This window comes from Chrysoperla carnea, chromosome 5, assembly GCF_905475395.1.
Source record: "Chrysoperla carnea chromosome 5, inChrCarn1.1, whole genome shotgun sequence".
NCBI classification, from domain to species: Eukaryota; Metazoa; Arthropoda; class Insecta; order Neuroptera; family Chrysopidae; genus Chrysoperla; species Chrysoperla carnea.
In genome coordinates, this window is record NC_058341.1 from 19,500,501 (window position 1) to 19,524,964 (window position 24,464).

The 24,464-nt window shown below is 28.9% G+C and overlaps 2 protein-coding genes across 4 annotated transcripts; both read left to right on the top strand.

Moving 5' to 3' along the window:
* The first annotated feature begins 1,715 nt into the window (after positions 1–1,715).
* LOC123300773 lies at positions 1,716–3,380 on the top strand. Its single transcript, XM_044883421.1, has 3 exons — positions 1,716–1,855; positions 2,470–2,637; positions 3,155–3,380. Exons 1-3 carry the CDS (start codon positions 1,777–1,779, stop codon positions 3,370–3,372), a joined length of 465 nt encoding a protein of 154 aa, XP_044739356.1. The 5' UTR covers positions 1,716–1,776; the 3' UTR covers positions 3,373–3,380.
* Positions 3,381–5,539: 2,159 nt separating this feature from the next.
* On the top strand, positions 5,540–23,238 carry LOC123300835 (E3 ubiquitin-protein ligase Mdm2-like). 3 transcript variants are annotated; one of them, XM_044883481.1, is made up of 8 exons: positions 5,540–5,719; positions 5,837–6,010; positions 7,688–7,827; positions 11,323–11,565; positions 12,149–12,269; positions 12,399–12,496; positions 17,264–17,416; positions 23,076–23,238. In XM_044883481.1, the coding sequence occupies exons 1-8, from the start codon at positions 5,689–5,691 to the stop codon at positions 23,148–23,150; spliced, it is 1,035 nt and encodes a 344-aa protein (XP_044739416.1). In that variant the 5' UTR covers positions 5,540–5,688; the 3' UTR covers positions 23,151–23,238. The 3 variants fall into 3 exon arrangements, with proteins under 3 accessions (XP_044739416.1, XP_044739417.1, XP_044739419.1); XM_044883484.1 differs by having other exon boundaries at positions 5,542–5,719; positions 5,837–5,934; positions 7,744–7,827; positions 12,149–12,267; positions 12,397–12,496; XM_044883482.1 differs by lacking the exon at positions 23,076–23,238 and having other exon boundaries at positions 5,541–5,719; positions 12,149–12,267; positions 12,397–12,496; positions 17,264–17,583.
* The last annotated feature ends 1,226 nt before the right edge of the window (positions 23,239–24,464 follow it).

Consider the following 24,464-nt stretch of genomic DNA (forward strand, 5'->3'; position numbering starts at 1 on the left):
ACTTAAGGAGGGTGTAATAGAAACGTACTCGCCAGTAATAGAAAAAAATAAATTAGTAGATAATGATCCGAATTTTTAATTAACGAAACATATTATATAAAAATAAGATAAATTACCGATCAATTAAGAGAGTAATTATTAATTAAAAATACATTAAATCTATGCATCTTCTTAACAGGATATATATTATTTACTGTATTTTTAATTAATTAATTACTCTCTTAATTGATCGGTAAGGTATACCCAAAATTTTTTAAAATAATAACATGTTTCTTTTAGTAAACATATTAAAAGTTCGGATCATTATCTACTAATTATTTTTTTTTCTATGACTTGCGAGTCACCCTCCTTAACTTTAGTTTCTAGATAATTATACATTTTTTGGACTTTTTTTTTTGTTTATATAAAATAAAGTAAATATTTGTTTATAAGAATTAATTTTTTTTTCTTTTAAAAATGGCCAAAAAACCGGAGATTATTCTTCGAAAGCCACAGACTCCATAATTGATTTGGCAGTCCTATAATTCATCAATAATTTTTCAATAATTCAAACATTGATACAAGGTATTTAAACAACTTTTAACTCTATTAGTTGTTATATCATCATTCATCACTTTGTTATTATAGTCCTTTGATCTTTTATTTTGATTCCAAATTTCCAATACGTAATTTATCTTAAAATGATTGAACTGTATCAAAGATTCAAAGTTTTATCACAGCCACATTTCTTCATTGATAAATTATTCTCAATTTTTATTTTAAAAAAAACGTTCTTGAAGGTTGAACTATTTTATTTAAATTCTTAAAAATGTATTTAGTATTTACACATAATATAATCAATCTTTTTATTATAAAAATTATGTTATTCAATATACAGAATGTCATCCATAAAAAATCTTTAAATTGCTGTACTAAGTACAGTGTAGTTAAAAATAAGTTAGTTGAGCTAAACTTAGCTTAAAACAAAAGTTGCAAAGTTACAGCGCTATAATACGGCTCTGAAGTTACATTTTAAAATTATTTTTACCATCTGTATCGGAGGTTAACAGACAAGGGAGGATGTATGTTATAAATCCGTTTTATGGACTCCTAGAACATAATTTATGCGTGGCTGTGAAAGTTGAAGAATACAATAGGGGATCGCACTAAATTTTTGTTATCACTTCCGATGAAGAAAGAAAGAAAATGAAGGTGTTCATAAAATCTCCTAATTAGCCCATTTCCGGTTGTCTGTCCGTAAGCACGATAACTCAAAAACGAAAAGAGATATCAATCTGGAATTTTTATAGCGTGCTTAGGACGTAAGTGAGGTCGAGTTCATAAATGAGCAACAATGGGTCAATTGGAGCTTGGGTCCGGAGGACTCATTTTGTAAACCGTTAAAGATAGAACAAAAGTTTAAATGTAAAAAATAAACAACTTGTGCTTGACATGTATGTATGTGTGGCTATCTAAGAGGGGCTTACTTTTTCAACACTATCTATACATGGTATTTCAACAATTAACTCAGTCAATTGCTTGTTTTCACTTGTTATATTTCAAATCCAAGCGCTCAAACGATTCTTTGTACTAAAAGGGTAATTTTAGCTCAACTTATTTTGATCAATATTCTATTTGATTTGAATTTTTTTTAGAGACATTTTTAGGGACACACTGTATAAACACACATAGTTTATTAGATCAAATATATCGATTACAAATCATATAAACTTAATTATTTATATCTACTAATTGCAAGACGATTTAATTAGAACAATCACAACATTATTTTTAATAATGTCTTGTAAAAAGTTAAATAACAGTTTTTTGTGTGTGATTTTTGTGATATTTTTACAATGTCTGCTTATTAATAATGGTAGGCTTTAAATATTTGGGAAAAAATGAAACAAATTTTACGTGTTTTTCATATTTACTCATTACTTTTTAATTATATTTTCCACGAAAATAACGTCACGAAAAACTTAACTACATGCCAATAAATTTACTGTCCGATTTTTAATTATCGCCTGAAAGATCGAATTTCACAATTCTGCGATATTCCGCATCATTTTTGGTCTTTGCGAATCTCATAAATTTGATTCTTTAGTTTAAACGTTACACTTTGGGTGTGATAGAGTAAAAATGTTTTGATGACACCAGCAAATATAAAAAAATCGATTTTTTGTATAAAATAGCTAAATTTGGCCTACAAAATTTTACCGAAGTTAAATAGTAACGTGTTTAAATAGGATGAGAAATGAACTTTGATAGTTTCAAAGCAAAATCCAAAAAAACCTGTCATTAGTATTTAGACTTACCATTGATTTAGGTGGCTTTTAGTCAAAAAATTTTGAATCGGGTATTTTACTCTGTATGAGAAAAAAGCAGTGGGAAAATGTTAGTTTTAGTTCATAGCCGAGTTTCTACTCCTATGTTTTGATCAACTTCTTTATTGAAGTGTTTATTGATGGCATTATTATTATTTTTTAGTTTCTGGGATAAGATGTTTTCAATGTAGTTCCTTGAATGACTCTAAATGTGCTTTCCTTACCCAAGACGATATGGACAGTCCTTATTTAGTAGAATGTCCACCATTTTATCAAGATTTTTGGAATGACGAAAAACATGAAATGTTTTGTCGATTAATGGTACAAACCGGTAAGTGCATACAATTATTTTTCTGACTTTCCTTGGTATTATGATCAGTAGCGGAGTAACCATTAGAGGGATTAGGCAACTGTCTATAGGGGCCCCGGAGAATGGTCCCGTACAAATTTGTACGAGAAGGACGCTACAAAAGTGTGCCAAGTTGATTTACAAAGACTAAAGAAAAAGAAATTTTAGGCCCCACACAAGGGCGAAAGGACGCCAAGATGATTTATGTAGACAAAAAAAAAACACGGCGCCGGATGATTTTCACTGAAAATTGCATTACCTAAAAGGCCCCAACGCGGGTTAATCTGGCACTTATTGTACTTGCACAAGATTCGTTTTACAAGCTTTTATATGTTGCTTTGTTAGTATATTTGGGTGTCAATACCAAATCTGGTAAGTATTTCAAAATTTACATATTTACAAACAAGAGAAAGATTGTAAAAATTGCAGGGCAAATGTAAATTTACCAATTTAAATATTTTCAACTAACCAATTTTATCTAAAAAATTTTTTTTTCCAGTTAAACTAAATCAGACCATGACACGAGTGACCAGAGGCTGTGGCTGGGTTAAACACCATAAACCTTGTTATAGAGTAATTTCTGAAGTTAAAAAAGAACAAATCTGTCAATGTTTTGAAGATGGTTGTAATGCATCAAAAACATCAAACTTGCAAGCAACTAACATTACAGCGATTTTTGCTTTATGTGCCTTATTTATGTCAAAATATTTTTATTAAATTTATTTTTGTTTTAATTGTAGATAATATATTTTAATTTACATGTTGTTTTTTTTTAAATCAATTTGTTTATTATTTCTTAACATTACCCAAATTCAAAACACTAAAAACATTCGTGCTTTGAACGCTTGTACATAGTCTAGGCGGCATTTTACATGACCAATGGATATACAGGGTGAGGCAGAGAAGTGTACGATTTTGTAAACTACGACATGTGTAGTTTGTAGAGTGTCAAAAAATACAAACAAACAAAACTGAGAATGGTGTGAACATGTTACTATTATGGTGTTTCAAGAAGCAATAAAATTCAGTAAAAAATGTATACTAAATTGTCGGATCATAATTCGGATAATGTCGGATCATTGTCGGATAAATTAAAGTATTCTGTAAAAATTTAAAATAGTAAATGTCAAACCATTCATGGCCAATTTTTCTGACATACTCAATGAATTATGACTATTTTACATTGAACAAAATTGAAAACTATGCACATCAAGGGAGGTGGAGGCTATAAAGCGGTGATTTTTACTTTAAAGCCCAGTGATACGGGTGGGCATCAAGCTAGTTTAATAATTTAAATAAAACTGTGCATAAAAATGAAAAACCGATATATGTATATTGAATCAAAAATAAACGCAAAACTATTATAAGTGTTATTACTATAACATTACATGTGATTCACATATAATATTATAGTTAACAGAATGGTAAAACACGTGCATTTTTTTGATAGAGAGTGAAATGAATCTTCTACTTAATTTTTTTCTGAAAAGATAGGAATAAAAGCTATAAGTTGTTCAACATTTTACGCTAAAAGGTATTTTTCCGGCACTCTTTATATATCTTTATTTTGGCATGCGTATTAAAATGTTAACGATGCGATGTAAGCGCCGTTGTGTGCCACGCGCCAAACAACTGGCCATTCCACTAACTAATGCCAGCTGCCGCTTCTAAAAAGTAAAAACCCACATCTTGTAAAGTCTTGAAAAAACCCACAATTTGAATTCTACACTTGTTTAAATTTATAGATCTGAATTAAATATCATAAGCGTAGAAATTTTTGTAATTAAAAATCTATTTTCTTTACTCATGCAGAGAAGAGTACTTACTTCCCTTCTGCATTGTTTTCCGTGTGAAAAATAGCTACAACGTGTAACAAGTAAATTTGGTGCATTAGCGGGTAATTAGCTATTTGTTGGAATATCGTGCAGAAAGAAAGAACTAATCTTGTATTCGTAAAAAAAACGCATGCAACACGTGCGTATCGCCTACTACAAACAAGAGTGGTAAAATTACATTTACATGTTAATACATAGTCTTGGCCATGAAAAGTAAGGTTATGCTGAAAATTTCGATTTGGATTTTCGGATCGATTACAAGAATTTTTATTTACTGGGAAGTTAAAAATATACACCACTTGAGTTCCGTTGCCAATTGACAAAGAAGAAATCGTTACAATTTTTAGAATTTTGATTGGTTAAATTTTCATAAAATGTTCATCTGAGATTAAAAGTTACTTGGCATATTTTCCTTAATATGTAAAAGGATATTCCAAATGTAAGTCTTTCTGTTTTTAAATAATAAATCGAATTCGAACTAATTTTCGTTAAAGGAACAAATTTTAGAAATACTGGTCAAAGCCAGCACATTATCTAGTATCTTATGTTTTATTAAATTTTAGAATTGCAGGCTTGTTAAGTTCGAGTTTGATAAAAATTGTTTTACTCGAAATTAAATAAAAAAAGATTAGAATATCAATATAAAAAAAATTTCTACGCTACTGGCAAATTAAAGTATTTCCAGATGACCGTTATTGTATATAAATAAATAATCACATGATGCTATCTAGCGCTAAAATATTAAACTAAATTACCCCACCATTCATGTATGTGTTCAATGCATAATGGAATCCGGAAAGGGCACCATTTTAAGTAAATAACATGGGTTGTATTCAGTGTAAAATTACTTCTTAAGTAATTACAATTTTTATAACGAAATTTTCCTTTAAAGATTGAAATGGACATAATTAATTTTACGATAAATATTACGATACGAAAAGTAAACTTTGTTTAAGTGACACCGACTTAAATTAAAAGTTAAATAATATAAAACATAATTTTGTAAAATACGGTCCTTATATAAATTCATTGGAATATCACTTGTTGACTGTACATAAAGCAAGTTACAGCAAGTTTATGGAATTAAAATAATTGTACATTATTTTTGGAAACGAATATCATTTTTTAATTAAAAGTTTCGTGAAACGTCTTATAGTGTTAAGTCTTGTATTTTAATTTATTTATTTATCAACAAAAAATGAGTTCTACAGTAGTTACACCAAAAACAAGTAAGTAATTAAAGTTTTTTTTACAAAACATTAATGGAGTCATATTTAAATGCCTTTTATCAAATATTATACTGAAATCACCTGACTCTATTTTTCAAAATTTCGAATTTTTTATAGCATCAGAATTACGCAAAAGAAGTTATTGTCCATCAGATGATGAAACTTGTTCGGAGCCACCATCAAAATATGCAGCAAGCCTGCAATGGTATCAAGTTGTCCTAGAAAGTGAAAGTTCGAAGTCATCGGAACATGATACAGAAAGTGTTCTTAGCATACAGGATAAGGAGACCGGTAATTATAAAATTTTTGTTGTATATTTTTTTCAATAGAACTAACAATTATTTAGTTCATATGGGGGTCTGTTTTTGGGATATAAATAGACGTAAAATTAGGACTGCTTTGATTGTGCTACCAAGGCGCTTTATTCTCGTAACATGTTAAAAATTGTTTAACGTAACTTGTTTAAACCTGGGATTTTAAAGAGCATCATACTCTTAACATGTTAACTTTATTGTTGTCAAATGAATCTGTTATCACAAAATTTGTTCGTTATCAGTAATTAAATAATTCCATTCCTTTATGAAATTTGAGAGCTAACTAATCAATATTTTAAACAAAAATATCGATAATGTAATATCAATAGTTTAAATTGATAACGTTTAAAAATTCATACAAGTTCAAACTTGCAATTAAATTCTACTCAAATTTAATTACTGTGAGTTAACGATAAATTTCTGAGATTATCGTTATGGAAATCTAAAAATTTAAATGTAGAGTATACCAAAACCGTTAGAAACGGTTATTAACAAGATAGAGCTTCGATGATTATATTTTGTAATATTGTTAATATCTCGCTTACCGAATGTTAGTTAGCTAAATTGAGATTTTTATACCCTGTATATGTGAAATATGTATATCAAAGTATACTAACTTTAGTCCAAAGTTTGTAACGTTTAGAAATATTGATGATACGAATAAAATTTTGGTATAACTGTTCATAAAATCATCTAAGAAGACAATTTTCGGTTGTCTGCCTGTCCGCCCGTAACTACGATAACAATAAAACGAAAAATGATATCAAGCTGAAATTTGTATAACGTGCTCAGGGCGTAAAAAGTGAGTTTGAGTTCGTAAATGAGCATCATAGGTAAATTGGGTCTTGGATAGACAGAACAAAAGTAAAAATGCTACGGACCCAAGACCTATGTTGCTCATCTAGAATCTCGACCTCACTTTTTACGTCCTCAACATGCTATAAGAATTTCAGCTTGATATTTCTTTTCGTTTTTGAGTTATCGTGATGTCAGACGACAGGCAGACAGGCAGTCAACTGGAAATGGACTAATTAGGTGATTTTATGAACACCTATACTAAAATTTTGTTCATAGCATCAATATTTTTAAGCGTTACAAACTTGGGATTAAACTTAGTATACCTTGGTATATTTCATATACATGGTATAAGAAGTGAAAACAAACAATTTACTTAATTAATTGTTGAAATATTCTGTATAAAATATATTGAGTGTCAATGCTTGCATTATTTTTAATAAATTAGGAAAATAGTGCCTTTCACAAGGACACGCAGTAAAGAATGTCGCAGATTTCATGTTCATTGTCGCCCTAGGCGAAACCGAGGAGGACAAACATGAGATCTGAGACATTCTTTACTTGCTCCCGTGGTGGTGTATACTATTTTTTGCTCGACATGAGACGGAAAGCGGCCACTTCGTTTAGCACACTAAGACGGAAGTTGTCACTTTCCATTCGGAGGGACGAAAATGAAGTTGTTTTATTAAGTGCAAAATTTTAATCTTTACTGGGTTCTATTACTTTGATAAAAGCCGCGTCGTTTTTTGCCCATATCAATAAAAAAAACTTAGTTAATGCCATTAAAATTAAGATTATGATCTTATAAATAACATATGGCCCAAACAATTAAAATCATAAATTTTTGTTTGTCAAACAGATTATGCACGAGATACATCCGACACGGATGCAACCGACACAGATGTTGAATATGAAGTGGCGAGTTTAAGTGAAGATGATGAACACGTGGCATCATTTTGGGGCGATTTGGGACAATCAGATAGTTCGAGTGGTACTGATGTGAGTGATAACACTGTTCTACACAGATGTTGTTCTTCTTCCCCTGATACCCCTGACAGATAAATAGTTTTTTTTTTCATAACAAAAAATTATTTGTTTCATTTATTTTCATATCGTAATTCTTCACATATAAATTGCATTTTTTTCCCGAGGTCAATAGGTCAATTATTAATTAAAATAGAAGTTTTATTATCGGAATTTTAAATCCAGTTTGTCATTTAAAATTACGAAAACCTTTCGAGAAAGCGGGAATTTGCTATCTTTATTTACTAGTTTTTGATACAAAATCCGCTTTATGTTTGGAATGCTAAGAAATGGAGATCATTTTATATAATTTGTCAATCAATAGTGGCATTTTGCATAATGGGGGTACATGAAAATAAATTCCTTCCATCAGTTTTTATTCTCCGGGGAATATTTTGACATTAGAACTGTTGAAGATTCCAAAAATATGTATTGTTACCATTATTTAAACTTTGGTTTCTTGTAAAATATCAATTTTTCGAGGATATATTTTAACTAACCAAATTTTTAACCAAGTTTTCCCATAAAGGTTATCGAGTTTTTCAGATTAACTGAATCTTGAATCTTAAATATTGATCTTTTCATAATAATTTTGACCAATGAGACAAAAAATAATGAAGAATTACGTATGAAATTAAAAAATTATTTCCAAAAAAATTCATATTAACCAAAAATTGTTTATTGAGCACAATTTTCAAAAAAACGATTTTAAAAACACAAAAAATAAAAAAAAATTGGGAGAAAAAAAATTTTAAAAGAATGTAAAAAATTGAAAAGTTAAAAAAAAAATAATTAAAGCATCGAGAAAAAAAAATTCAAAAAAAAAGTTATAGAATTAAAATAAAACAAGAAAAAAAAAGCTTTTAAAAATGAGGAAAAAAGGTAAAATACAACAAAAAAAATTTGGGGAATAAATTAAAACATAAAGTTAAAAAATGCCAAAAAATTATTGGAAAAATGAAGAAAAAAAAATATCCCAAAAAAAATTTAAAAGTGAAAAAAAAAAAATGGAAGAAAAATAATAGATTAAAAAAAAAGTAATAAAATATTAACTGCAAGTAATAATATAATTAACCGTTAACCTTTTTGCCTAAAATTTTAAAACAAGTTAATACTTGATACATGACATTCTCATCCATTACTCTGATTCATATGCAAATTACTTACTTTCAAAACAAGTTTGTACAAGTTTATGAATCATAACATTACCATTACCATCATTATTTTATTAATACTAGGAATTTTATAAGTCTATTGTATTTATAAATAATACCTAGATACTTTATATAGATTACAAAGTGAGTCAAAAGTTACGCATATACCAACTTAAATTTATTGCATAATATTTTTTAATCATTTCATATTTCGTTTCATTCGTAATCATTCTATAGTTCACTCCACTTCTAGAGTATTGTAGTACTTTCCTATCGATTAATGCGGCTATCAGAGGGTTTATTTTTTAGAAAGGGAAGGAGGAATCTTGTTCTAAAATATTGTTAATTAAACGCCAGACGGTATACTTACGCCAGGACATCCAACATTCTGGCCGTGTTTTGCATACCATTTTTCTTGATCTCCCAAGAGTTTACTAAAGTGTAACCATCGAGCCACAAAAATGCACGTCACAAAAGCTCTTGGAGTTAAATGCATCCGGTAACACCCTACTTTCTGCTAGAGAATCAAGAAAAGGTAGTTTTTGGTCAACTTTGACCAGTCTTGTATATTTTTAGATCAATTAGAATTCTTGCGAGATTCTAGCTTTTAAAATATACAATTTTTTCCTTCTTTGAGAATTCATTAAAAGTATATTAAGAAAGTCAATAAATTTGCCACAATTAAAGCCAAAAAATTCGGTGATATACATCTTAAAATCAGTTAATTTACAATATTTCTTATTTTTAACAGCCAGACGCCAAAATAGGAATGTTATAAGTTTGACCGCTATGTGTGTGTGTCTATCTGTGACACCGTAGCTCTTAAACGAATGAACCGATTTTGATTTAGTTTTTTGAAAGGTGACGTAATTGAGAGTGTTCTTAGCTGTGTTTCAAGAAAAACTATTCTGTTTGAAGAGATTCTCAAGAAACAAATCGCATTTGTCAGGAGTTTTTTCAATTTTGTAAAATTTACGGATAATCTTTTTTAAAATTGGTTTACGATTGCTTGTACTAGGGTATGGTATTTTTAAGTCACTTTGTACTAACTATCCACCCTCTTAGTATAATTTTAATGTCATTTTAAGACGAAACATGCATCAAGTATTTTTCTAACTACTTAAAAAAAATTTTATTTTTTACTCTTTTGTTAATAACTAATCAAATTTTTTTGTATCTTTAGTTTTAATATGTGATAGAAAAGTGTTTTTTATTCTAGTTAAGAAGCTTTAGTTTTTTGCTGGTGATTTATCGCGCATGCGTAATTTAATAACTATTATAAAAAAATCTCGAGTTCGAATCTCGATATACATATATATATTTTTTTAAATGTTTAAATAATTCATTTTATTTTAAAAATATAAATGACAAGTGCTTTTTTGAGTGTGCTTTTAAGTGCTTTCGCGAGTGCATCAATTCCATATCTAATAAAAAAACTAAAAAAGATTAAGAAGATTTAAAAAAAAAAATATTTTGTGTCTTAAAAAAAACTCGATCAATACAACATCGCATAATTTAAAAATAAACAATTTAAAAATTACAAATAGGAATTTCTAGCATAGGACAACATCTTCTCATTTAAGCGTAGGACACCATAAACATCTCTTCTACATTGTTTCAATCAGGATCCCCAAATTATTTGAGGAAGTTAAGCAAAATAGATATTAAATATACATCTTAAATTTATTCTTACATTTAAAGCTGATAAGTAAAGAAAAAATTAAAAAGGCAGTCGTATTAGTTTATTGAAAGATAAAAGGTATGGAAGGTAATAGAGAAGCGGATAGTTAATCTAGGTAATGGAAAAGTTACGTGAAAAAAAAAGAATTATCTCTCTATTTTACTCCCCTCACAGGACTATCTGTCATGATAAACTCCCTGTTCTGGACATTGCCAATGATAACAGCTGAATTGTGAGATCAAGGATAGTATTTTTAAGTGAAGCCGACCTGTACTTAGCGCCTTCAGTCTCATAAAATTTTTATGGGTTCAAGGAAAGCTTCTGTACACTTACAGTTAAAATCAAGTGAAAGAAAATCATCACAATATTTGCGATTTGAAATAAATAAATTTGAGATGTATTATTTAATTTCTAAATCACCAAGTCGAAAGGATTTAGGATTAAAATCATGCATGGGGTAACAAAAAAAATCATTCATCTTATCATCATTAATTAGGAGCATAGGATTATATTCTACTTCGAAATTTATAAAAAAAAATTCAACGCACATAAATGGGGGATCTTCTCAGTGTTTGTTATACTAGCGACACCGACATCAAGAGATTTTATTGATTGTATTTGACTATATAACCTTAGGATGTATTGGGTGATGTGGAGATGTTAGCTGCAATATGTAAGGCAGCGGAAGAAGATTCAGATGTGGGCTTATGGGCTGCTGACACCGACGGTGAAAGTAGTCAACAAAGCGATGATCTGGATGCTAGTAGATCGAGTCGTTTGGTGGCATCCAGGAAAAGGCCGCCATTGTTGTTGAAATGTGTTCAATGTAAAGGGGTTAATGACAATCCATTCTATCGATATTGTGAAAAATGTTACCAGGTAAATATATTTCATTCCACAAGTTTATTTTGTAATTCTAAATCTAAAATCAACTCTAATTTTTCGTCCAATTTGATTAAAGGAAATAAAATGGCGATTGTATAAAGTTTAAACGAGATTTCAGTTTTCACAAGCTTTTTAACGTTCTTCCATCATTTTATTTCTTTTTATATACATTCCCCACCTCCGAAAAACATTCTTCTTAAAATTTTTGGACTTGGATTTTTCGTTCCTCTTACAGCTACAAAGATAAAGATATTAAAGACCATTCATTGACTTTGCCCTTAAATTCACGTTAATACCTGATACCAATGTTGTACGAAGCCAAACCTTTATTTTAAGAAGCGGTGCCACGGCGACAAGCCTTACTTGCTCCAAGTCTGTAAAAGATTTTACCACTAATGATCAACAACTATACTAGAAATATCGTAAACTAATCTAGCTTTAAACTCGCTGTTTACCTTTCCTCCCCATTTTTGTAAATGTGGGATACAATGCTATGAATATACTATCATCATCCAGCACATATTTTGTTAGAATATTTTTTCAAAATTCTGTACTAAAAGAATATTTTTGGTTGTAGGCTCGAAAGAAAATATTTCCTCCACGTCCACGTCGACATCGTACCCGAGATAAGCTTCAGAAGAAGAAATCAACGCTTACAGAAGTCAACGCTACATCTGAAGAAAACATCACATCAGCAGCTTCCAAGTTCCTTACGAATTTAACACAACATGATTCAGGCATTGGCTCATCACAAGAAACATCTGAAAAAGTTTGCAGCACCTCAAGTACAAGCGACGATAATCAACTTCCAGTTGATTTGCAACTAGATAAAATAATTGTACCAGACGAACTAATTGACACGAAAACCTCGTCCCAAAATATTACTAGCAGTCAAACCTCAAAAAGTGGAGACATTAATGAAGATGTATGTATTTTTACACCGGACCATAAGCATTTCTTTGATTATTACATTTTTAGAATTACTTAAAAAATTTTCTATTATACAGCAAATCGTAAAATTGAGTTAACGGATAGTAAAATGATCTCTTTGAAGTAAGGATCAATTTAGAAGCTAAATTTATAAACAAATGTCCTTGACAGGGTTGCAATTGCAGATTGATAATCTTAAAAAATTGACTGTGATAAATTAGCGATCGAATTGGAAAATCGTTTTCCGATATTAATATACCTTCAATGAATTTTGTTTAAAAAACCCTCCCCTCCAATCAATACTAACCAATATTATTAAATTATTTCGGGAGGCAATTTGGACTCAACGACATTGAAAATCGAATAAAGACAGAATTGTAGTTTCTAAAAGAAAATGCGAAGTAGCTTTTTTTAAATCGTAATTATTTTGAAAAATATAATTTGCATCAAATTTTTAAGATACTTTTGAAAATTTGCTAATTGAAAAACATTTTCTTCGATCGCTTGTATATATCATCTCGATTACGATTTGTGTTCAAGTATAAAGAAAATTGCATGCCTTAAGAAATATCTATCATTGTAATGTAAGAAATGCAATCCTTTTTTAATAATCCTGACCATCCTTCCTTCTAGTTAACGATTTTACCAAGGATAAATGTCCTTGAAACGGACATATTCGTACCTTCAATTTGAAGGATTTTTTTTTGAAGACTGAAGTATTTCGATCAGTCGGATAGTTTCAACTTAAGTTATTTTTCTTTAATTGATAAGTTGAATTTTAGTTTTAAGTTTATTAAGCTTTAATTTTTGAGTAAAAACTAAAATGGTTTGACAAGGGAAAAACAAACTTTGGGACGAAATCTATTTTGTGAAATGTCGCTGATTATTTTGAAGCCGAAATTTTTGGGAACTAGGCTATAGGGGAATTATATATTCAAGCCCAAAAGCTTAAAACGCAGGCCAATATTTATTTTTGGGAAATAAATCTTCTTCATTCTTAAGTCTAACAAAGAGAGCAAACTTCCACGTGGTCTCTTAATTTTGGACGAGAAACAACAGTGTCCCCTATAGAAATATTTAAGTCCGGATGTCTTGAGAAGGGTACATAAAAAGGCTTCCTTTTTTCGATGAGAAGCTTACTTTTATTTTAAAGAAAGTATATCCTGTGCTTACTTTCTTTAAGGTTCCCACGTTTTTTGTCCGGATGTCTTGAGAAGGGTATCGAAAAAGGCTTCTTACATATTATTTTCGATCACGAGCCTGCTGCTTTTTAAAGAAAGTAATAAAACTGTATGAGTTTTGTCTGGATGTCTTGAGAAGGGTAAACAAATAGACTTACCTGTATTATTCGAAGAAGCTCATAGTCTAAGAGCCAGTTGCCGATCGATTTACAGTTTTTCAGAAAGTTTCATATTATATTCAATCATTCAATTACTCTTACATGGTTTGAAATTCCGATCGATAGTTACTTTAAAGAATATCAAACGTGAAATCAGCAAGTTTCTAACTTTCATGTTCGTAAAAGAACTATCGGTCGAAGTTTTTGATTTCATTCGTAAATTTCATTTCGTGTAGATAATACGGGTATAAGAAGATGATTAAACTCAATTAGAAGCATGGAAATACAGTAAATCAACCGATTTGTGGCTCTTAGTCTAAAAGAACTATTAGAATTAGTTTCTAACAGTGCTTCTTATAAGTCCTTTTCAGCGTCAAACAATTTTCACAATTTATATTAAATCCTAAAATTGTATGTTATTTCTTGTGAACTATTTTAGTACGTTTTTTTCTAGAGTTAAGTAATATTATAGTTTCTATTTTCTAAGATCTTAGAAGCGTAGAAAAAAATCATTTTCAAATGATTTTCGAAATACGAAAATTTATTTTCGAAGTTCGTTTATAATCATTTAAAAATGATTCCGTAAATCCTGTTCGTATTTAATTTGAATTTTTTTTGATATTATTACAAAATCCTAGTAGTTAAAACAACCCCTATACCTAAAAACATCCTTGGAAATCCAAAATTTTTGATTTTTCTTTTATTTTATGAAATAAAACTCATCTCAATTTTTATAGCAACACGTTTATCAGAACTGAATGTCACTTATACGCCTGTATAGCTATTTGGCATCATAAAATCATAATCGAAACGCCATGTTTTTAAAGGATCTATTTCTGAATATCAGTTATACGACTGTATACCTTTTTGACGCCATGAAATTTTTTGTTTCTAATAGTTCTGTATTTGTTCACTTTGGTGTGGACAAACTGCAGTTAGATAATTAACGCAGAATTCTTCACGAATTTACGGCTGCTAAATTTTTTAACAGCCATTTTGTGAGATTGCATGTTTTATTTCATAAAATAAAAAATAATTACTTTAGAAATATGATTTTCTTACCGTTATTATTTTGATATTTTTATCTCATATTAAAGAGAAAAAGGCGGTTCTTTTGGAATATATTATCGAACCATTTCTCAAATATGTTGGGATCTTGCACTTAGAGATTACACTTCTCTTAAAACTCCATTTTCTTGATTCCAGAGGATACAGTTCTACAATTTTGCTTTTATTCGGGCTTTTAGTGCAGCTAAGGTTGGATTAGACTAGAGGGGAGAGCCAATCAAACCTCACTTCGAGGTCTGATCCACATTGTGATACCCTATGTATCGCTGTTTGTTTCAGTTCCTCAATTATTTTGAGTGGTTAAGTTTATCTCCTTCATGCATATATCCTACTCTACACCAGCCCATTACAACTATTAATTAAATTAAATTTTGTTGCGATGATGTAAAGCCGAATTCGCTACCCTGAGTATCCCTCATACATTAATGAGTTCTGTTCTACCTTGCTCCCTCAAGGAATACCGAATTTCAGTAGCAAATGTAAATAATTATTAATGGTCAAATTGAGCTTAAATTCTAAGAAATTAAAAGGTGTAGATTAATAGAAATAAATCTCGTAAATAATTTCAATATATGTTTTTAACCTCCGACGCAAAATGAGGATTGTTATAAATTTGACCGCTTTGTGTGTCTGTCCGTAGCTCCTAAACGGTTGGACCATTTTAGATTTTCTGTTTGAAAAATAAATTAATGGAGAGTGTTCTTAGCTATGTTTCGAGAAAACTGGTTCAATTTAGAGTTACAAGGGAAAAACCACATCGGATTTTTTTTAAATTTTGTAAATTTCATTAGTTAGAGTGGTTTTAATTTTGGGACAGTCGAACTAATTTTTTATGGTAGTAAAATATCAATCTCACGCTCAACACAAAGACATTTTTTGTGTTAATCTCTAAATCCCTAACACTTACCGAACGGTGAAAGTCTAACAAAAAAGGTATCAAATTTTAACGGTAATAAATCTAAGAACTTAATCAATTTTAAAAACTAAAACAAATTTTTTTTTTCATTATCAGCTAGCGTTTTTGTGGCAGACTAAACTACCGATATTATTACCGTTTTCAAATAAAAGGACTTTCAAGAATTTTTCAATCAATAGAAATTTAAACTGAATGCTTGAATTGACGTTTAACAATTCTATAGATACAGAGTTTATTTTTCTATTTTGAAAAAAAAATTGGTGTAAACGCTTACGTAACTTCTGTATACCATCATAAGTTATATTAAGGCAACTGACGTTCATGGGCATAGCTAATCCAAGTTGGGGAAAACAATTTTAATTGAAAAACTTCTACAATTTTTGTTTTTTATTAGATTAGTATTCAATAGTGTGTATATTTATCGCTTTCAGGTTGCTGGTAGTACTTGGGCTTATAGGTCGCCTCATGTGCTCATTTATTTTCAAGATATTACGCTTACAATATTTTGGATTTTCCGGCAATCATTAATTTGATCTTTTTTAAACTAAAATTAGCTTAAAATAAAGTTTTCATTAAATGGTTAGCTGTCAATAGTGATTCTTTTTACAAACGAGCATATTTTTAATCAGATCAGAATAAAATTTAATTAAATTGTAGATATTTGAAATGTCAATTTCATAAGCTAACAAATTGAACGAAAATAAATGACGATTTGGAAGGAAAGGAAAACTAGGTTTTAAATTTCATTGTTCTAGGTAGAATATAAAGAATGATAAGTAGGTTAGGTTAGCTTAGACTGACTGTCCTGGGGTGGGACACACTTAGGAGGCCAAAGGGTCAGCTGTGAACCCTTTAGAGTACATAAATGTCCACCGTACCAGTGAAGTCACCAATGGCGTTGCTCCAGGCGAATAGGTATCGGACAATGCTCCATTCAAATACAGCTGGGATTCTCCCTGGCTGCAAGCCATCCAATAGACACAGTCGCATAACACCCAGAATTAAGGGGCTCATGAATCTTAGTCCGATCGTTTACTTGGAACCTTTCAGGCAAGAGGATTTCTGTCAGTAAATAGTGTTATACTATCTACCGCTGACTTGGCCCCCAAAGTCATTAATAATACCCAAGCCTGACCAGTACGACAATCAGATTGACAAATGTGTCATAAGTATTAAAAAATTTACTTGAATGATTCGCAAGCGAAAAAAGTTTTTTGTTGTTATGTATACAGAGGTAAAAATGTTTACACAAGCTCTTTTCATTTGAAACGTGTAATCAATGAAGAAGTTTGGATGCCAACCAAATTCCATATATTTTCTTGATGTGACACTCATCAGGTCAGGCTCTAAAAAAGATCATCTCAGGTTGTCACAATTTGTTAAAAAAGTATCAAAAGTTGTATTAACCTTGGCCTATTTTTTATCCCCATTTTGCTCAGATGCTGAATGAAAAAGAAATGTGTATTGTGTGTACAACAAACCCGAAGAATGGTATCTTCGTGCATGGTACTTTTGGACACATGTGCTGTTGTTATAAATGCGCGGTGAAAGTGTGGACGAGAACTAAGCGATGTCCAGCGTGTAACTGTAAGGTCAAGAATGTTCTCAAAGTGTTTTTACGTTAATTTTTTTTTAAATTGTCTTGTCGTCTGTCTCTTTTTCTCAATAATACGAACTTTGTTCGTATATCGTTTTTACATAGTAGGCTGCCAACTGTAAGTATTTTTTGTAGGTTTTAACTTGCGCGTTTTCTGTGGTAAGTAAAATTTGAGACCAATTTCGTAAAATTTTTCTTTTGTTATTTTGTTTTTGAAATTCAAGAAAAAAATTTTCTTTAAGTTTTTCTTAAACAATTTAATAATTTGAAATCAAAATTTATGAAATTCTTCAATTTAAAGGAAAAAATATATAAAAATTTTGTTAATAAAATTTAAACCCTTAAAATTATCCTTTAAAAACACTAACGCTAAACAAATTAAAAATTTAATGCCTTAATTAAAACACCTTAAAAAATAATTTTTATAAAAAATTTAATTTCAACGGTAAGTATTTTTGAACCTCGTTGTATTTATTAAGAAAAATCATTTACGTCCTTAAAAAACAATTTTTTTGCATGTATTAAAAAAAAACAAAACACAATCTAAATGTAAAATTGACGTAATTGATTATAGAAATTAAAATTAATTATAAAATTCGAAAAAAAATTTCAGTATACACTTTTGTGTTCAACAAAAATTTAGACGCAAATGTTTTATTTTATTAATTTTAAATTCATGGTAAGATGTTTTCCAATTTCGTAATGTAAGTGAACACAGGGTGACACATCAAAATTTCCTCAATAAATACTTTTTTCATTTTACAAAAGTTACATATTAGTTATTCTATTTTTGTTTAATTTGACATTTTTTGACAATATCCTGTTCAATTCTTTATCAAGAAATCACTTAAAAATTAACGGTCATATATGTTATTTAGCAAATTTTATCTTTGATGCCACCAATTTCTTGTTTGACCGACAAATTCTACAATTAAGAAAATACTATTATCAGGATAAGAAGTTTTATGGATCAAAAGAATAAGCCCCAATCAGCAAACCATTCAGGCTCTATACAAAAAAACATAACAGAAGAAGCTATAAATTAAATACCGAAACAATGTGAATTAATGGATTCCTGATTCGTGCTTATTTCTTTGATCCAGAATATCTCTTATCCTGAAAATATAATTTTTTAGATTTGGTTTTTTCAAATAACAATTTTAATTTCTCAGCGAAGAAATTTTTGCTTAGTGAAGACTAAATTTTCCAAGATGGGCTTCCATTTTGTACCTTGTCAAACTGAAACTGTTAAACTATGTTCACTTGTGTTCCGGAATGGAAGATATATCTGAAATTTAACTTTTTTTGTTAACTTAAATTTAAAAAAAAATTTCAGTAGATTAGTTTTAAGTTTGTATTTAGGTGTTTTATTTTAAAATAGGTATTTTTATTAAGGCTCTTATACAAGAAGGATCCCTCTCCCACGAGCGCTATAGTAACTTTGACTATAATTAGAATATTAGACTTCTTAAGCTAGCTTATGTAAATAAATTAGTTAACATGGCGCCCGTGTCCAAAAGATTTGTATTATTAGTTAAGAAAAAAGAGAGATTCTTAAATTTTCAAACAGTTTTTAAAATTTTAAGAGACAGAGAGATAAGCGAACACTTTGTGTATATTGAAATCAATAAAACAAAAAAATTTATTTAAAAATAAACCTAAAAAAATATTAAACAAATCCTAGAATTGTAAAAAAAAATTAATATTTATTTTTGTTCACAAACGTGAAAGATCCTGTATAATTAAAACGGAAAAAAAAATTATATATATTTTCATAAAAATGTAAAAATAAAAAAATAAATCTTTTTTAATTACAAAAAAAAAAAAAAAAGATTAAATTCTAAGTCAAATTATAATAAATATAAAAGATTGAAGAAATATTTTTTTCTGATTTTTTTGAAATTTGTCTGTCTTGTATGTGCATTAAAAGAAAGTTAAAAAACAACGAAATTTTCAATGTAAGGTCCGAATTATTTTTAATGATTTAATTTTCTTTTAATTTAGAATATTTGTGAAAATTTAGAATTTTATTTTCAAAACAACGAACAAAAAATTTAAGATTTAGAGTATTGTTATTTGCTAATTATTTTGATAAAACCCGCAAAAAGTAGTTAAAATTTATTTAGAAATCAAAAATAATTTAATAAACAGGATACAAAACTTATAAAAATATCCATTTTCAAAATTGAATTCTAAATAATTTTTTAAAACCAAATAAATTTTTAAGAAAGTTTAAAGAATATATAAATTAATAAAAATTAAAAAAATAATTTAACAAAAAATCATAGAAACAATCAAAAAGGGTATTTAAAACAATTTTCTAAAAAATCTTTAAAAAGAATATAAATGGTTTTATCCGTTTTGGAAGAATATATTGTCTTGAAGAATGTAATGGCAGAAACGAAGATATGTTAAAAAATTTCGTCGGGTATTTTTCATTTAGAAATACAGGTTGAGATAGTGTAACACTGTGATTTAAAGTGAGCTTTTTAATTAAATATAGAGAAGGTTCTGTATGTTTAGTTGAACAGCATTTTGCTTGACAATGAGAGATTTATTAAGATAACGAATTTACTGCGGAAATTCAGCTAATGGATTTCGGCTTCCAAAATCTTTTTTTTTAAACTACTCGTGGTCTTTGGGCTACGTAACCCGTAGTTAAGTGGAAAAAAAAAACAAAATTTTTTGATAGCTTATAATTTTTTGATCTAACGAATAAAATTTGTATCCTTTAGTTTTCATGCTTAAATGATTTATTGTTTGTTTATACTACGAAACTCTGGGTTTGTAGCTGTACCTTGATATATATTTCGGTAGAGCTGATATGTTATGTGCCTATAAGTGATGGATTTCTTTCAAAAATTGTACAGTAGACTCAAAGATCTGCATTATATTATTGTAAATTTATTAATATTTTTTTCAAAAAAATTAGTTCAATAGAATACTGTGTTAAACTATCTGAATCTGTGTTATTCAAAATGGAAAATACTTATCGCAAATGATGTTAATTTTGTTAAAAATTTTTTACTATTTGACTATTTTTCTATTTTATTTCTTTGCAATTAAATGTAGTTGGATTTATTTTTGTAAATCAGTGACTCTCAAAATTTTATTTTGTACGATTTCATTATCGTAAGCTACTACGATTTCATTATCGTAAAAATCTTATCTAGTCTTTTTAAAATAATTAGTTTATTTTATTTTGTTTTCTATTGAGAATCGCTGAGAAATTATAATTTGTGTGTGTGTCTTATAAAATCTTAAAACAAAACAAAATTAACATCAAGTAAATTTTTTTTTGCAGCAAGGTTTATTTGCAAACGGATTTAAAATTAATTTGAATAACAATTGTTTTCATAATTAAATCAAAATAATTTTGCATTAAAAAAAGTATACTCCGTTCAAGCAGAGAACGAAACCCCACCATGTGATTTAAAATTAAATTGTATTATAAATCAAAATCAAAATATTTTTGCATTAAAAAACAAAAAACATATGTAGTCCATTCACGGAGAGAACAGAATAGTTCGGGGGGGGGGCAAAATAAAATTTGATATCTTACTTGAAACTAAAGTTTGAACTCTTTGCGAATGGCATATAAAAATTTGTTTAACTGTTTCTACATTTTTTTTTTCTTATAATTGATATAAAAAGCAGAATTGGAGTTAGCATGAAATGATTTTATTAAATGTTCGGCAGACCGTTTAAAAAATAATTAAATTTAATCATTGTGACGGAACTAATAAAATCTTTTTCATTCAAGCCAAGCTATAAAAAATCTTTTTAATTAATTGTCAAAATTTTTATTAAAAAAATGTGCATAACTTTAGGGTTTATTGATATTACAAGAGAAGGAAAAAAGATGGCTCAAATATGTACTAAAAAGAAAGATAACAACAAAATTTTGTATATTCAAAATTGGATCAAATAATATCATTGTAAAGATCAACCATACATGCTTAGTATTGTCTTAATAATTTTCAAGAAAATCGGAAATATGGAATTTGTGGAAATCTGAAATTCTCAAGATTGCTGATCGGAAATTATGAAAAACATTTGGAGATTATGAAATCCAAAAGAAAACATGACATTGTGTTCCGCTGGAAAAAATGCCAATCTTATAAAATCGGAAATTTGAATGGAAAATAATATAAAAAGACTTGACCTTTCTTAGCAACACGAATTAATTATAATTTGCTTTACTATGTAATGGAAACTAGGTTATATTTTCCAAGCTCTCTCTTAATGGAAACACCGTAAATTTCTCCCATAACGTACGAAACTATCTGAAATTCGCAAGATTGCTGATCGATGAAAACAAAGAACACTTGGCGGTTAAGAAATTCAAAAGAAAAAATGAAATTATGTTCCGGAAACAAGTTAATATCCATTTTGTCTTATAAAATCGGAAACTTAAAAAATGGGAATTAAGATCAAGTTCATACTGAAGAAACTGTAAATTTTCTCCAATTAGTTCATTCGATACTATTTGGTTGGAAGTGATCGGCGTTTTAGAAACTTTTTAGGGTTTTAATAACAATGCAGCAGTACTATGCGTACCTGAGCAGTTTTGAATCTAAAATTTAGAAAGCTAACCGTAGTAAGCTCTCCCAGGCAATACTAAAGTTCAATTTTTTTTTCAGTATTTGGAGAGGCACGGCAAAATCGTAAAAAAGAAATTTTTGCGAAAAATTCCTCCTGTTTAATAGGATCCTATTAAACATAGACTTCAATATTTTAGGGATAATTTAAAAAAAATTAACTTCGTTCTATATCTTCGTTGCTGTTTGTTTCTTAATTTATTTATGGAAATTTACGCCATAATTATAATTTTCAAAATATAAGTGGTCTAAGTATTTATTGCCCACTTAACGGAAAGACAGGATTTAATTTTTTTAAATATTCAATTGACATTTTTTAACAAATTAAACATAAGATATGCAACGTAGTTTAAAATACCTTCGAAAAAACGTGACTTAAAGTTCACGGAACTACTGCCGTAGTTCCAATCAAAAATAACCATAAAATATTGAAATTAATTTTTTGAATTAAAAATTCCATGGACTGTCGTTAAAATTTTTTTATTAGAAGCTGTAATTTTTTAGTCCTTTGAAACACTGTTGAAGCATTGTGCCTTTTAAGAAAGCTATGTAACAAAAAACAAAAATTAAACTTTAGTCTAGACATAGAGGGCTTGCTACGACCGTCTCTTGAACAATAATATTTGTCTAATATAGACAATTTTTATTTCAGTGGTATTGTTTAGCCAACCTACCATATATGGTTGCTTGTTTTTTTCTAGCAATTTTTTTCAGCCTTTCATCCAGCGAATTTATCAAGAAACTATTTTTTTGAAACAAAATTGAAATATAAAAAATTGTTATGGAAAATTCGCTGTATAAAATGCAAACTAAATAGAAAAAAATCGTCGAAATGAAGTTACGAGAACGTGCAAAGACAATTCTAAGCTTGTATGCGTTTACCTTAACACATAGAAATTATTTCTTTCAATCTAAAAATAATTTTAAAAAATTGTATTAGGGAAATTTGTAATAATAGTTTAATTTTCTACTGAAGACTTCTACTATGCACTCGAAAATGTTGTATTTAGAATTTATATGTTATCTTACTTATAATATACTTTTGTTTTTTAGGATATGGAATTTGATGTTGAGTTGTGTTGTTTAATGTGGATTATGAATAATTGGTGGGAAATTGTATTTTTGTAAAACTCATGAAAATTGAACAAAAAAAAAAAAGTTTAAAAAAAAAATGGAATAAAAAAACCAGAAAAAAATTAAAAATAATAATAAAAGGTGAGATTAATAAAAAGGTATTTCCGTTGTGGTGTTTATTTCTTTTTTCCAAAAAACAAAACAAATATTTTCTTATCCTTCTTAACTTAGCCTCTTTCGTATTTTTATTTAAGTGTAATACTGTGGGAGACATCGTTTCCAGAATTATTTGTGTGTACTGGATACATCTGATGTCTCCTACTAGTTTTATACTTATATCGAAAGTCTGAAAGAGGATAATTGATCGTAAACGATTCTTAGTTTGTTTAGAATTACGCTTTTATTTAATTTCAAAATTAAAAAATAATTTTATATCTGGATGATACATTTTCATGACGCTTAAACTATCTGAAAATTTCTAGACTCAAAATATTCCTCTCCATTCTTTCGAAATGTATGCATCAAAAGTGTTATTAATATTTCTTAACTTCGAAATTAAATAATCTCGTGGCTATAATTCTTAGAGCAAACACGCATTAGAAACGTAAATTCTAATTGAGCGTGCTCCACACGTTTTATGGCCGCTTGGATTTTATTTCAAATTGTGGTTATAATTCTTCGAGCAAAAACGCATTAGAAGCTTAATTCTAATTGAGCGGTGCTCAATATGTGTTATGATCACTTATCGAACGTGGTTATAATTCCAAGAGAAACACGCATTAGATGTCGAATTTCTAATTGAGCGTACTCCAAATGTCTTATGACCACTTAATGCATTTTTTTTTGAAAGCATGAGTGTTTTGGAAATGAAGCGTATTATGGCTTGAATAAAACATATTGCACTATATTTCCGTACACCAATGGTTTCAAAAATATTCAAGAGTATCTTTTCATACAACTAATTATTGCTCGTAGCTAATAATATTTTTACAGATAGTCGGAAGAAATATTGCAAAAACTTAAACAGATGACAGAATTTAAAATAAGAAGTTAATTCGACGTCCAAGTCCGAATATAGTATGTTTCTGTGTGGTAGGCTTTTTAATCAAACGTTGTAAGCGAACTATCCAATCTCTCTTTTACGATATGGAGGATGGCAATATCTCCTTTTATTTTGTACCTTAAAATGCCACAGGGAAATCGGTACAAAATGTTAACGTGCAAAATTCGAATCTATTAGTTATGGGAATTCTCTACGAAGAAGATACTCTACGTTCCAAAGACTCCGTTAAAAAGAGAAAACTTAGCCTCCAGTCCTACTGACTCTTTCTATTCGATTGCGTCCAAAGCATTGGTTTCCGGATGGTA

What these genes read in the sequence shown, in the direction of transcription:
- LOC123300835 (XM_044883481.1), top strand. Translation starts at nt 5,689, where the DNA reads ATGAGTTCTACAGTAGTTACACCAAAAACAA. An exon ending in AGAAAACATCACATCAGCAG is followed by an intron (nt 12,270 to 12,398) that starts CTTCCAAGTTCC and finishes ATTTGCAACTAG; the next exon opens with ATAAAATAATTGTACCAGAC. An exon ending in GTCCAGCGTGTAACTGTAAG is followed by an intron (nt 17,417 to 23,075) that starts GTCAAGAATGTT and finishes TTTGTTTTTTAG; the next exon opens with GATATGGAATTTGATGTTGA.
- LOC123300773 (XM_044883421.1), top strand. Translation starts at nt 1,777, where the DNA reads ATGTCTTGTAAAAAGTTAAATAACAGTTTTTTGTGTGTGATTTTTGTG. An exon ending in ATGTCTGCTTATTAATAATG is followed by an intron (nt 1,856 to 2,469) that starts GTAGGCTTTAAA and finishes ATTATTTTTTAG; the next exon opens with TTTCTGGGATAAGATGTTTT. An exon ending in TCGATTAATGGTACAAACCG is followed by an intron (nt 2,638 to 3,154) that starts GTAAGTGCATAC and finishes TTTTTTTTCCAG; the next exon opens with TTAAACTAAATCAGACCATG.